We start from the raw sequence: 15,131 nt of genomic DNA on the forward strand, positions 1-15,131 counted from the left end.
TAGTGGTAACGATTTTTATTTATGTGATTGTGCATGATTAAATAAATAATAATTTGAAATACCAAACGGTTTAAAATACCATTATCAAGAACAACATGATTGATTTGAAATACAGTTTTCTGTGTAGCAATAACGACAAGTACAAAAAATACAAATACTTATGTGAATGTGTATGATTAATTTGCAATACCATTATTATAAATAGTAAATTGAAATATCGAGCAATTTAAAATACCGTTATCAAGGACAACATGATTGATTTGAAATACCTTTTTTTGTGTAGCAATAATGACAAGTACAAAAAATACAACAAGTACAAAAAATACAAATATTCCTAACTATACACTTTACTAGCGATAGAGAGTTTTACTTATGTGATTAAAATGGGACACGTATTACACTTTCTAAGTCAACCACACAATGTTACGCGCCTGAACTTTCCCGCTTGATTGTGCATTAATTTAAAATATAGTTATCATGCATTGTAATTTGAAATACCGTTACTGTGTCATCCCAAATGCAAAAGAGTTCATTGATTGTACCATTTTTGGGAAGAAAAAGAAAACAAAAGTGAATTTCACTAAAGAAAAATGAAACACCACCACATTTTCATGAACGCTTCAAAGGAAAGGAAACCTCCTTTATGCCAACATGTACCCTTTCATCTTTCTCAAAACAAAACAAGGTTCACTAGTACTCTAACTACAAGCACTCTCTACATTCGTGCAAGCGTAAGGTGAAACCATGTCAAAACTTCCCCCAAAGCAGATATCGTGAACGTTAAACTCAAACAACATAAACTCAAACGTATATGCAAAGTCCACCGTGAATTTCTTCGAGAATTTGTCTAGGAAACCATGTACCGCCACCCATCCATGTGTGCAGATGAACTGGTAGAGCAAACAAGGAGTATTTGATCTGAAAAAACCTATCAACTGTTGCACCGTCTACTTCTTTCTAACCTAAGCCATGACAAGGGAGGAGTTTCAAATTTGAAACTCTGTTACTCTTGAGCAGAATGAGAAAGCCTCAATCTCCTTTTGTACACAAGAGGAGATATCAAAGAATTTAGTACTCCCACGGCGTAATGGTATTGAGAAACATGATTCATCGGAAACCTACACGAGGGAGCACGCCTTGCAATTGCAAATGAATTAGGAATGCATCTAACATTTCACGGGCAACCTACAACACTGACTTTATGATAAAGCTTAAAAGCTAAACTGAAGCAGAATAAATTACTCAGATGAAAGCAAAGCCAAGTAAATTATACAGTGTGTTGCAAACATGAGTAGACAAAGCATATCATAACCGGAGTCAAATCAAATGTTTAGTTCCTTCGGGGAATCGCATTGAGTTTACCTCGACAGTTTCCACTCATCGAACCGGAACATCCAAGCCCAGTTTCCAGATTGCTGTCATGATACGAATGAAAAAGTTACCTGCTTTTACAAGTTTATATGGCCAAGCAAGCTGTAAGTTTCAACAAAAACTGAAAAATCACAGAATCAGAGGCCGCCCCTCTGCAGTTAAAGTATAATACACTGCTCCTAGTCTCCTAAGCACTGAAGAGTGAACAATCTATTGAACTTCAACATAAACAAAAACATTACTATTGAATCTCTTCTGCTTTCAGGGTCAGGACATAACAATTGGATTGTGCAAATGCAGAGAAACCATTTCAAGACAATCTTACCTCATAGAAGAATCATATCTTATAAACGGGATCAACTGCATCAATAAAGGACCAAATTCAAATTTCAGATTCAAAAACTTTAGGGAAAAACATATAACCAAAAGGAAATGAAATTAAATAAGGGATTGTTATATTTTCCTCACTATAACCAAGGGTATATAATCCTTACAAATTATTCCATGAGCTAAGCTTATTTAAAAACAACACTGTGTTCCGAGAAGACGGCCTACAGAACGGCACTCTTCTTCTCTGCATTATGACTACTCCTTTACTCATAATTTGTCCCCCCTATGGTTTAATAACCACATCCAATCCTACTTCTTGATCCTTTTAAGCTTCTTCGGTCCCGGAACTTCCAATCTACCAACAGAACACCCGCACCTAGCCCGAAACAAGAGCACTGCTCTCCCATTAGTAGGTGCCATCTTCTTAAGCTCGGCCTCCAATTCGCGGTGGTGATCACGAGGCAATTCGAATAGGCCCTTCTTCACTCCGTCCTTAACCGCCGAAGCTGAATTCTTCACGCACTCCTCCGTCTCTAGTTGAATGTCGAATTCAGCTGCCTTTCGGAGGCCCTTGCAATTGGGATTCCCACACTTCCTGCTGGTGCAGGCCAGCAGAGCCCAAGCGGCCAATGCCGCACAGCACATGCTGAGTCCCATACATCCGTACACCAACGGAGCATTCGAAACCTCCTCCCTCAGCACATACATGATTATTTTCACAATTTCAATTGTCTTAACAGATACAAATTTCACATACGGCAATAGCAAATATCCAAAAGCAACAACCACAGCAATAAACAGCACAATATCGATCATCAAAGCCCATCGAGATCGATCGCAAGACAGAGTCTTTGAGCAATTGGGGGAATTGGGTATCTTTCTTCTTCCTTGAACATGGTTGGTTTGCCTGGATTTGGCACTTGGGTCGGTTAAACTCATTGAATCCGCCATGGGAGTGTTTGGTTGGTCAACGGAGTTGCAGACCGAGATTGAGCTATGGATATATACCATTTCAAATCGAACCCAGAACTTTGATTTCCAATCCAATCAGCAAAAAGGGATCAAAATTCAAAACTCACCAACCTATACCGAAAAATCAGATCGACCGACCTCGCAAAAAATCAAAACAAAGAACAAGAATCCGATAGCACCTGACGATCCAATAGAACCACTCGTCGGTGCCCCGAATTGAATCCGAATCAAAACCAATCAATCCTGCTTCGACATCTCAAATTCTTGAATCCGATTCAAACAGCTAAGAGCTTGAGATATCAATACAGAGAAACAGAAAACAAATTGAGAGAGCTGGAAAAGTACGAATTGGGTTGGGATGCGATAGGCCGGCTCGAAAAGCAGAGAAAGCAGAGCGCACAAGGAAGAAGCATTTACTGGTTTTTATCACATTTTTCTTCTTCTTCCGGTATGAACTAGTAAAAGTCTCTCCCTCCATCCCGCTCTGGTGCCTTTATACACGCAATGGAAAATCCGAAGGGACACGTTGTGTGGGATTACGTGGGCTGCTTCTCAGATGGGCTTTTGATATTTTGGTGCTGCCACACGATGATGTGTGCATGATTTTGTGGGGCAGTTCATTGGGCTTGGCCCACTTTTGCTTAATTTGCAATATTTAATGAAAAATGATTCTCTCCGAATCTCTTCCTCGTAATTCATCAAATCAGAAAACAGTGTCATTGAAATTTGATCTAATAGCTACAAATATATGTCCATTTTAAAATTTAATCATTTCAACTGTTGGATCAAATTTTAACGGTACGGATCTTCTGATTTGATGGATCTGGAGATGATCCCTTTTCGTTTAATAATTAAAAACTATTTTATTTTTATTTCTTTTTAACTTTTGGTCAAGAGGGTGACCAAGTCACCCATCGACGAATTTATGGAAAAGAAACCAACTTTCGTGACTGATTTGTCCTCCTTTTCTCACACTTTCGTGAAAAAGTGTTCTTGTTTAGCGAAGTATTAATTTTGATTGGGAACCGAGATAGGATTTAGGATTTGGATTCTCTCTTGAGCTAATGGAGAGGATCCTCCTGACCAATCATCGTGAATCGTTGAATTTTTATCCAACAACTACAAATAGAGAGTCCTTTTAAAGTTATAATGATTGTAGCTATTGGATAAAAATTCAACGGTCCACGATTATTGGTCAGGAGGATTCTCTCCATTAGCTCAGGAGAGGATCCAAATCCAGGATTTTATTTGAGAGGTCATAATTTAACATAAAATGTTTTGATTCTTTACAAAGTAAATTATAGTTTGTACTTTTAAATTTGAGTGCAATTGCAATACAATACTTTACTTTGAAAATCTGTTATGTATGACATTCGTTAGAAAATATGTTAAGAAATGACATGACAAGATAAAAAAAATTAAAATAAACTAATTAATAATAATAGTAATATGGGCCCCACCTTCTTCTTCTCGTGCCTATTTAAAACTAGCCACACCCACACATCCCTCCGAAGAATGCTCCATGACCCAATTCCTCAAAGACGTTGAAAGACCTCTGTTTGCTAATACATAAAATGAAAAAAATATGAGTTTCCCGTTAAAATTTATAATCCAATACTTCAAAAATTATGAATTAAATTAGTCTTTCTCAATTCATAAATCTTCATTTCAAATAAGTAAACATGTCATAAAAGGAATAAAATAATCTTCTTTGAATGAGTAGTTTTTCTAAACCGGTCGAACAATCTAACATTTTTTTAAAATAAAATAATACAGTATGTTAAATTTGTCTTCTATATATGCAATTTTGATACATTCTAACATTCATATATCGAATTAAATATGTTTCCATTGATGAAAAAATGCATTTCCTTGTGGGGAAATATACCAAAACAAGTGACAACGGAACGAAGCGATAACGAAATGAAGAATTTACGCGTTTGAGTTGGGAAATGGGAAAGCCAATTGGCATATTTTTCAACCAAATGGACGCACCATATCCTCCATTAGCCGTGTTGCCCTTAACCTTCTTGACTTTTTTATGAGTGCTTCTCTTTGACGTCAAGTCATGTTACCAGTCAACTATAATGCGCTGAATTTTACTTTTCAAAACCCATGATATTTGTGTGAAAAAGACCCCATTAAAGGTACACTTAGCCGTATCGATGCGATCGTTACATTTAAAAATTTATTTTTACGCGTACTTAGACGGTTTAACATAACATAGAGGTTGTGCAAAACGAGAATGTGTTGTGTTTTTTTTTTTTCCTCAAGAAAAAAAATAATATTAGATAGTGTGACTGTAATCACAACCAGTGCCGTTCCAATCAAATAAGAGAGTTTTCTTTGCCACGGAAGGCAAGGTCCTAACCAAAGAAGTTTGCCTTTGTGATACATGTTTCTAGGATACAGAGTCAAAAGAAACCGCCAACCACTTAATGCCTTCAATAATGTTTTTCAATCTCCAGGAAATTGATATAGAGTCAAAAGAAACCGCCAATCACAAAATCCGCAACTGCTTGGGAATTGATAACAGCTCAATCCAAGTTAATTTTCAGATGAACAGCTCACGGCTTCCATCTTATTTTCATATAATGTGACGCTAACAAATGAACTCTGGCAGATGTACATTTACCATTCATAAGCACCACATTGTTTCTATATTTCCAAATTTGCCAACAAATTAACAGAGCCTTACTCAACTTAGAGAGGCTCTCACCATCTGAGACATCAAGCTTTAGAAGCCAATCAATTAAACCAACATGATTACCATGTGGTACCACAACAATATTGTATTAAACTACCATACCACAACAATATTTGATAACACATAAATTGATTAAACTAAGTAGCTGCGTTCGTAGTACCACACTATATTTTTCAAGCATGATAGAGTATAACTGGCTTAAAATACCGTTTAATGATTCTAAACATTATGTTGTATAGAAGTTCTTCACGATTCATGGTACTTTATTTATCAGCCTTGACCTCATAATCTACCATGTCAAAAAAACTCATCCTGGCAGCCACAATTTTACGATATTTAAAAATTTATTCTTTCCAAATACCATTGCTTTATTTTTATTTTACCTAAAAATGGTAAAAGCCAAAATGTTGCACAAGGTTAGAAATAGGCTTAAATTATGCTTCTCTAACCGATGGGGTCATCTCATCCCAAAATCTATGCACCATGAATCATTAATTCCTTTTGTCCCGCCCAAATTAGTAGACCAAACTACAAACAGACACCAAGCCCAATTCTTTTCAACAAAAAGCCCAATATCAAATCTTACAACATGAAAGCCCGATTCATACTTTTCATTTTACAAGACTTATAAAAAGCCCATCAGATTAAAAAAATTATAAAAAATTCAGTCTCTTTAAGGAAAGAGATCTCTAATTCTTTTTTTCAAACTATAGGAATTAGTTATGAGTCAATTTCACAACGCGTTGGAACCAGTTGAGCCTGCGAAGCAAATTTTTTTTACCATAGACAATTAATTATCACCGCCATTTCCTTATTTCCAAATCAAAATAACAATTCACACGCTGAATTTCCTTTATTAAAGTGTCAATTGGCCGAGGTACTTCACAACTAAGATTGATAGCATCAATGACATGAACAAATACACTAATCACAATAAAATTAAAGAATTGTTATAGGCATTCCAAAAATTTCATTTTGCACTCCAAACTCTCTATAATTAGTAAGAAAATTACACTTGTGAGAAATGTAGAGTGTGATTTTTAGAATATTAATAACAGTTCTCCAAAATTATGCTACAGATACAATTTCAACAAACGCTTTTGGCCCTTTCATATTCCTTAGTGGACAATCTCATCTATAGTCAAACTTTTTTTGTTTAAGGAGTGCCTAATCTCATCATTAAACGATAAGATCAAAACAAAAATGCATTTTTTTTGCAAATAAAATACAAATTAAAGTATGAAAAAAACAAATAAAAACGAACCTTAACACAATATTTATTTCAGGCCAAAAAAATCAATCATAAAAAATTAAACAAAAATAAATTAACATGTGGTTAGCAAAAAGCCAAAAACATAAAAATAAAAAAAAAATTTATATTCCATCTAATCAGACGGCTACGCGTCACACGAAAGAACTAAAAGAGATGATCCGGCTTTCGTTGGGGACACGTGTGCGCTCCAGGAGAGATGTCTATCTCGAAAGGGAAAATCACAGCCTGTAGCAGAAGATTCTTTTAGGCGCTTCGCCCCAAGGGCCAGGAGATGCTTCACACGTGTACCTCACTAGACACGTGTGACTAAAGTAGTGGACCTGAATCATTGGGTTGGCGTTTGGTGACTTTTCGCTTTACTTTTTAGGCGGGCCCACTAAAAGTATGGTCTGACCTGGCACCTTTTCTCTATTTTTAATGCCTGAATACTTTTTATTATTTAATTATTTAATTTGTAGACTTGGTTTTCTACGTCAATTTATGCAACTACAAGGCAAAGACTTGGCGAAATTCCGTCATTTTTTTTATAATAAAAAAATAGGGAAAAAGAAATGTACTTTGCGGTTTACGCTATAATTTGACCTTAAAGTCCTTAAAATTGAGTAGAATTTCAAATCTTAGAATTTGGGAATTTGATACAATAATTTACATGTATTTCTTACAATTATTGTAGGACGGTCACATATAATTTATGTAAATATATATACTCATATGATCATTATCCGACTGTCGAGATGATGATTATATTAAATACATGTAAGTATTGTGACTAAATTCAAAGTATCATTATCAAACTATCAAACTATACTCACATTTAATTTCAGGACTAATCCATCATATTTACATATATTTAATACAAATGTCATGTCAATGAGATGATAACTATATTAAATAAATTGTATTAAATAAATTTGGTGCCACATTTGATTCCCCTTAATAATTTTTTTTTTATAGATATATCTAATTCCCCTTTTTTTAATTGAATAATTCCCTCTTGCTGAGAAAAGTCTAAAGAGGTTAGGCAATTAGCAACATTTCATTTAATAGAAATGGGGAAGAAAGCTAGTTTTTAATGTAATATATTTGTAACCTTGAATTTAGTAAAGTTAATTAAAATAATATACTTTATTTTCTACATACAAGTTCAAATTTCTATCTCCCTAGATTTTATAAATTTAGTGTAATCATCCTATCTTTAAAAACTAAAGAGAGAAAAATTTAAAGTGAATACAAATTTTTTAGAGATATATAAATACTAAGTTCAGTAATCAAGATTAAATAGTGAATAACGAACGCACTTGCTTAATTTAATTTAACTGAATAGTTAACTCAATTAATTTATCAATAATTACATGCTCGTGCGCGTGAATAATTGACGGATAGAAAAGGCGAGGATTTGAAGACTTAATGGAAATTGGATCCAACTTTATGAGACTATTCTTCCATGACCCAAAAGATGTGTTAAAGTAGATGGAGATGGGGTGGGCGTGGGGGGCAAAAAGCAAAGACAGAAAGAAAAAACACAGAATAAAAAATCTTTTTCAAAACCACAAGTAAACTTGTGGCTCAGAATTCCCCCCCCATATGACGTGGTGCACCACCTCCATAGACAGCTGAAGGAGAAAGACGACGAACGTACACACTCTCTCTCTCTCTCTCTCTCTTCACATATGCACAGCGAGCACACAACGTGTCAGATCTTTCGTCGATTTCTCTCCATCTCTCTGTTTTTCTCTGCGAAATCGAACTTTTGGTGAAAAAAGGATAAAGGAAAGAAAAGGAAAGGAAAGGTAAAGAAAAGCGTAGCAAAAATGTCGGAGGCAGCAAAGGACCCAGCGATCAAGCTTTTCGGGAAGACGATCCCGGTGCTGAGCTCCGACGGCGACTCGGTCGGAGTCCCCGGAGGTCCGGAGCCCTATCCGTCGTCCGGAACTGTCGCGGAAGAGACTGTCGATCAGGACCGCGCCGCCTCCTCCTCCAACTCTTCGCCCGAAGTCAATACCCAAAGAGAACGGGAAGAGAAAGAGGTCAATGACAACAAGGTAATGGGATTTGGGTGTCCGAAATTTTCAATTTTTAGTCTCGAACATTGCTTGGAAGCTCGAAAGGATTCATGGGTTGCTTTCTGTGGAGGATTTTTGTTGACTTTTTGGTATGCTACTCTGGTTTTTGCTTTTGGGGGCTTTCTGGGATTCTTTTCAATTGCTTTCTGAACATAATTTTTGCTTTTGTTTTGCCTCTGTGTTCTTAATCTTATGAATTTGTTTGGAGATTGCTGGCTTTTGTGAATGGAATAAGATTGTTCAAGCTATTCGGTTTCCTTTTGTGTTTTCTGCTGGTGATTAATCAAGCAAGAAACCTTAATTTCCTGTTTCAAATGGGGCTGCTTCCCACTTGCTCAGTTTTTCATTTCTGGCTTCTTTTGAAATTTGAATCGAGGGTTTAATGAAATTTGTGTGAATAAATGGATTTCCTTTATGATTTGTGGCAGTTTGGGGTTAGCTTGTGTTTCGAAACTCTGCGTATTTTACATTTCTGTTGGTGATATCGAATTCTAGTTTACACAGCTTGTTCATAGTTGCTTCTTCCGTTTGGGGGTTGAAAAGATTTGGAAAAACACTCCTCAAACAAGCTAATCATTCGGAGGCGAAACTTCTGTTTTCTAGTGTTGATCTCTACTTCAGCCTGCCTGCTTATAATACTTTCCCATGGCCAACGCGCTACTCGGATGACATGAATATCCGGTGCTATTTTACTCATTACATAATCTTATGTGTTGGCAAGTCCTCACCTCAGGAACCTTTATGTCGTGTTTTCTTTTAAGCGTTGGAGTTTGATTTTCAACATAGATCGGTTTCAGACTCTTTTTGTATGCATTAGTAACACAGTAGACATAAAGGATGAATGCAATAGTTTTGTTTATATTTTAATAAGACAGTTTTGAAACTCATCTTCTCATTTAATTCTTTTGATCAATCAGGACACATTAGGAGAAAAACCAATTCAGGCGAAACAGGAAAATGGAATCACGACATTATCTTCGGAAGAGTTGACAAATCCTGATGCGGCATCCATAATAGGTGTAAACCCTGAATCACCTGTTGAGAAGGAGAATGCCACATTAAAGACAGAGAAGACTGAGGAAGAACAGAGTGAGACAAGTAATGCGCAGGATAAGACCCTGAAGAAACCAGATAAAATACTTCCATGCCCCCGCTGTAATAGTATGGACACTAAGTTTTGTTACTACAACAATTACAATGTCAACCAACCCCGGCACTTCTGCAAGAACTGCCAGAGATACTGGACAGCTGGTGGGACAATGAGGAATGTGCCTGTGGGTGCCGGTCGTCGTAAGAATAAGAATTCTGCTTCTCACTATCGCCACATAACAGTCTCTGAAGCTATGCCGAATGCTCAAGCTGATGTTCTCAATGGAGTTCACCATCCTTCAGTAAAACCGAATGGTACTGTCCTAACATTTTGTGGGGATATGCCCCTCTGTGAATCAATGGCTTCTGTCCTTCATCTAGCCGATAAAAATATACAGAACTGTACGCGTAATGGATTTCAGAAACCTGGAGGATTGAGGATTCCAGCTTCTTATGGAGGTGGAGTAAATGGAGATGGTCATTTGACTGGATCAACGGTGACAGATTCAAATTCAAAGGATGAAGCGTGCAAATCTGGATCACAAGAGCAAGTATTGCAGAATTATCAGGGCTTCCCACCTCAAGTACCATGCTTTCCTGGGGCTCCTTGGCCTTACCCTTGGAACTCCTCCCAATGGAGCTCTCCCGTCACACCACCTGCGTTCTGCCCTCCAGGTTATCCTATGCCCTTCTACCCTGCAGCAGCTTATTGGGGTTGTGCTGTGCAAGGCCCTTGGAATATCCCTTGGCTTCCTCCGCCATCATCTTTAAACAACAGTGCTCCAAGTTCTGGTCCCAACTCTCCCACCCTGGGGAAACATTCGAGGGAAGAGAACACCATGAAACAAAATAGCTCTGAGGAAGAGGAGCCACCAAAAGAAAAGAGTGCCGAGAAAAACCTTTGGATTCCAAAAACTTTGAGGATTGATGACCCTGGAGAAGCTGCAAAAAGCTCTATATGGGCAACATTGGGGATTAAGAATGATAAGGCTGATTCAGTTAGCAGCGGGGGACTCTTCAAGGCCTTCCAGTCAAAGGGCGATCAAAAGAATCATCCCTCCGATGCCTCTCCGGTCTTACAAGCCAATCCAGCGGCGCTGTCTAGATCGCTCAATTTCCAGGAGAGCTCGTAAAATCGGTAGCTTATTTTAAACTTCTTGTTTGCTTCAAGTGATTCTAACAGTTCAGCAAAGCTCAACTGCTCCACACAATATGACACCGCCTTTCTACGCCCAGCAGTCTTGTTGATTAACCATCCTCGGCCACAAAACCAAATGTCAAAGCCGTCAATGGAGGAACATGAGAGGAGGATTTTGCGGCCTTTTCACTTAATTAGGAGCTGGGAGCCAACTTACCTTAAGCTGAAATAGCCACTAATTTTTCCCCTGCGAGTGCTACTATGAATATTTGCAACGTATGTATTTTGAGTTAGACGGTTTGCTTGAGTTCTTGTACATATATTTACATGTAAAATTGAGAACTAGAAGAGTTCAGGTTTGTGTAGCATAATCCCAAATATGTACTTAAATAACTTTGGGGATTCAAATGAAAAACTTCCTTTTCATTTGTGCTTTTAATTGAAGATCTAGGTTTTTATTTTTTTGTTATTATAACTTATATCCACTTAATGGGCGATGCTGAGCAAATAAGGCTCCTTGCTTTGTAAGAGTTAGGAGAACGTCTATCGTACAAAGTTTTACTCTTGTTGTTACAAAGAGATTGTTTTCATGACTTGAACCATAACCTTTCAATCACAAAGTGGCTGTTTTCACGGCTTGAACTCGTGATCTTTCAGTTACAAATGAGAGACATTTTTGTTGTGTTAAGGCTCGCCCTCAAATACTCTCGAAACTAGAAATGTGTCAACGAAGTTGGAGTAGTTGATTTGATTCTCGTTCCTTACTTCTCATACTCCCAAGTTTCTCGATTCACGATTTCTTTCATTCATGTTAAGTAAACATGACCGATTGGAATGAAGGGAAGTCAATGGCATAATTAACAATATGATTGAGGATGCGGGACGCGTGCGGGATGCGGTTGGAGAGAAATTTACAGGAACTGTGGCACCATAATAGTAATATCATTGTATGTGCCAGCTTATGATGTGAATTACCACTATTGTGGTATTATAGTTGCATGTAAATTTTATTCATAGAATGTGGGATTCAGCTATTTTGAGGATAGAAAATACTAGAGATCACCATGTTCGTAGATAGAGAGATATTTTAATGTGCTCAAAACACGGACGGTGCGTTATATGCTATTATACAAGTAGAGTAAAGTTTATTTTTAAGTGTCTTTCCATTTGTATAATGATATATGACATATGTGCCCGTGTTCCAGACATGCTGAACTAAAGGGCCAAGTACACTTTCCATTCAAACCAAAAGACACCAAGTTCATCTTTTAATGCAATACAGCAAAGCATGTAGAACAAAAGGCAAGGGAAAGCAAGATATCATGAAAAAGAAATTCGAAACCACGCAACATATAGTTGGATTTGTACTTGGGAGTAAATCATGTCACGTTTTGGGACGTAGCAACCAAAATCTTCAAAAGTAAAATGTGTGACTGCAAAAAAAGAACATTTTGTGATACTTTAGGCTTAGGGTATTTTTGGAGAAACGTTGACCACCAGTTTTTGGATGGCTCGAGGTTGCTGGTCTTGGAGTTGGGACCCCATGCATGTGAGCTTTCTTGGTCCCCCCCCTTTCCTTTTGTTATCAGTTTGTAGTTAAATTCGTAAAGGGAAATTTGTTTGAGGTTGAGGAGAAAAACTTTCAATACGAGTAGTCGGTTTGTCCACGCTCCCATTTTCATCACATACATTCACTTACATGAAGTCGAATGATACATACAAGGGAGAATACCTGATTTTGTAAATCTCTCAAACATGAATTGTCATAATTAAATCGTTTATGAACAATTGATCTTAATATTTTCGAGAACATATTTACATGATATTACTAATATATTAGGTAGCTTTGGAGTGTTGATTAGAGATAATTGAGATTTGAGACTTGTAAAGTCAACTCATTTGGGAGTACTATGTGTTGTCTGGTTCTTTCCAAGCTATTAAGCTGTAAACAGTAAACCAATCCGCTGAGAGGGAGGTCGAAGCTTCACTTTGCCTGGAAAGCAAGAAATATATAGAGTTTATTAGATGAAACACCAATGGCTTCCTCCTTTTAATTATGAGAAATTTAAGTTTGATTAACATTGACTTGACGTAAGTCTGGATGATCATGTTATTAAGATGGTATCTCAAAACAACCATGCATACGTTTTAACTTTATTGAATGATATTGCACAATTAACTTGATACAACTACATTGACATATTCCCCTAACATGGAAGTCATTTTCCATCATTCTCCACCATATTTTAAGTAGATTTAAGAAAATGAAAGGCTTAAAGAACAAAGAACCTTGGCAACGGTGGAGAAGATTAAAAATGGAAGGGGCTAGGCATGGGGCATTAATGTGGGTTAACACGTGTGGAACTGATTAAAATCCATAATCCCACTTGCAATCACTAATATTTTAGGGTTTAATGGTGATCATATGAAGGATTAATCTCCATTTCCTTTCACTACCTCAGAAGCTTACTAATAATAAGCAAACTTATCCATGTTAATTAATCTCTTGAAATTGAAAACTGATAAAAGAAGTCAACTTTCAGTGTCTCGGGGGTTTTGCTTTTTTTTGTCTAGTGTTTCGGGTTGTATGAAGCTAATTAATTTGATTAATTATTCAACTCACTGACTTAATTCTGAGTTCAAATCTTATGTACTCATTTTGTGTGGCCTTTATAATTAATTGTCACATGTTAATAAACTTAATGATTCTTCATTTTATTGTCATACTTTTAACATATATCAATCAATGAGATAACCATAAACAAAACAAGTGCAGAAGATTTAAACTCGGAATTAAGTAAAAAAGATTGTGTATAATCCCAATGTCCTAATTATTAGAATTTGAGTACTCTCACAGCAGCTGTTTTGGGATTTTCTTTTCCTGTGGCAAGGAGCCTAGGATTTGTTGCCTCTGATGTCCTTTGATTATCATCCCAAAATTGTTTCACAACGAAATATCGGGACGTTAAACAGAGTAGGGGGATTTAACTCGAAGAGGAAACGAGTTATTGATTTGATCTGCACCGGGGGTTGCTTCGATTAGTTACAGAGACGGTCAGTAGGTAATTTCGATTTTAGCTCCTAGCTCTGGAGAAGCAAACTTTAATGACAAAATTTTCACTACACTACTTATTCTGTATTACATTGTTTATTTTTTTAAATAGAAATTGAGCATATTAGAAATGTGATACAATAAATATGGTGCGAATAATAAGGTCTTTCTAGCATATTTTTATAAAGACTAGATAGAGGAAAGTGATTAACCTTAATAATTCCTATAAAATGATTTTTTTTTTTTTTTTCAAAATAACCAAATCATACCATATTTTGAACCACGTGAGCTCCAATGCGGGTTATACAAAATTTCAGTGTCCAAAATTTTTTAATTGTTTATGCGAATTTTGTCCGCTAATCGTCAGATACACTGTTAAAGTTTATTAATAAATATCATAGCTTTACAAATATTATAAAAAAAATAGTACTAGAAAGATTCAGTGAGTTACAGTTGGGATATTCAATTCCCTCGATTAGGATCATTGAAAGAGAAATACTAAAGAAATTATTTTAAAAGTGATATTCTTTATAAATTTTCTAACATTTTATATTTTTGGTATAATTTTTATAACATTAACAATTAACATTAAATTGTGAGATATCAGATAATCTATCCCATTTCGAGAGAATCTCCTCAGCATTTCTACAGTGTCCTCTCTATATTTCTCTTTTAATTTCGGGCAGTAAAGCATAATTTCTGACCTCCTCAGATGGTTGAGTATAACTAGGGTTCTTGAGAGTATCAACCTCCGTGCACCTTTATCCCCAGCCAATAATCTCCTCATACATATATTTTTTCAACGTATAATTTACCAATAATCTCCTTACTCTCCAAATTTAACTCTCTTGTGATCAGATCTGAAAGCTCATAAGTCGGTTTCCTGGAAACTAAAAAGCTCCAGCCTTTCGGCATTTCTTCCTCAAACCTTATCAAATCCCAAGTCGTTTTCAGAACTCTGAGAGCTACCCAATTCCCAGAATTCTGCAGGAAAATATGGGTCGCCGATGGTTTCTGAGATTTCTCTTAGTTTCTTCCCTTCTCGCTCTTTTTTTCTCTCACGGTAAGCAACTCACACTAACGTTTATACTGTTTCATTGCAGCGCTTTATATTCTGAGAACTGATTTCCGCACAC

The 15,131-nt window shown here is 36.5% G+C and overlaps 2 protein-coding genes across 2 annotated transcripts; one reads left to right on the forward strand and one right to left on the reverse strand.

Moving 5' to 3' along the window:
* Positions 1-1,804: 1,804 nt before the first annotated feature.
* Positions 1,805-3,131, reverse strand: LOC137739857 (uncharacterized). Its single transcript, XM_068479583.1, has one exon. The coding sequence runs from the start codon at positions 2,710-2,712 to the stop codon at positions 2,011-2,013; it is 702 nt and encodes a 233-aa protein (XP_068335684.1). The 5' UTR covers positions 2,713-3,131; the 3' UTR covers positions 1,805-2,010.
* Positions 3,132-8,133: 5,002 nt separating this feature from the next.
* Positions 8,134-11,440, forward strand: LOC137739680 (cyclic dof factor 1-like). Its single transcript, XM_068479342.1, has 2 exons — positions 8,134-8,695; positions 9,634-11,440. Exons 1-2 carry the CDS (start codon positions 8,465-8,467, stop codon positions 10,936-10,938), a joined length of 1,536 nt encoding a protein of 511 aa, XP_068335443.1. The 5' UTR covers positions 8,134-8,464; the 3' UTR covers positions 10,939-11,440.
* The last annotated feature ends 3,691 nt before the right edge of the window (positions 11,441-15,131 follow it).

The sequence above is a fragment of the Pyrus communis genome, chromosome 7, assembly GCF_963583255.1.
Source record: "Pyrus communis chromosome 7, drPyrComm1.1, whole genome shotgun sequence".
Lineage (NCBI taxonomy): Eukaryota > Viridiplantae > Streptophyta > Magnoliopsida > Rosales > Rosaceae > Pyrus > Pyrus communis.

Bases quoted from the DNA above. Each gene is read 5' to 3' on its own strand.
- LOC137739680 (XM_068479342.1), top strand. From the start codon at position 8,465: ATGTCGGAGGCAGCAAAGGACCCAGCGATCAAGCTTTTCGGGAAGACG. The intron at 8,696-9,633 runs GTAATGGGATTT...TTGATCAATCAG, and splicing joins AAGAGGTCAATGACAACAAG to GACACATTAGGAGAAAAACC.
- LOC137739857 (XM_068479583.1), bottom strand. From the start codon at position 2,712: ATGGTATATATCCATAGCTCAATCTCGGTCTGCAACTCCGTTGACCAA.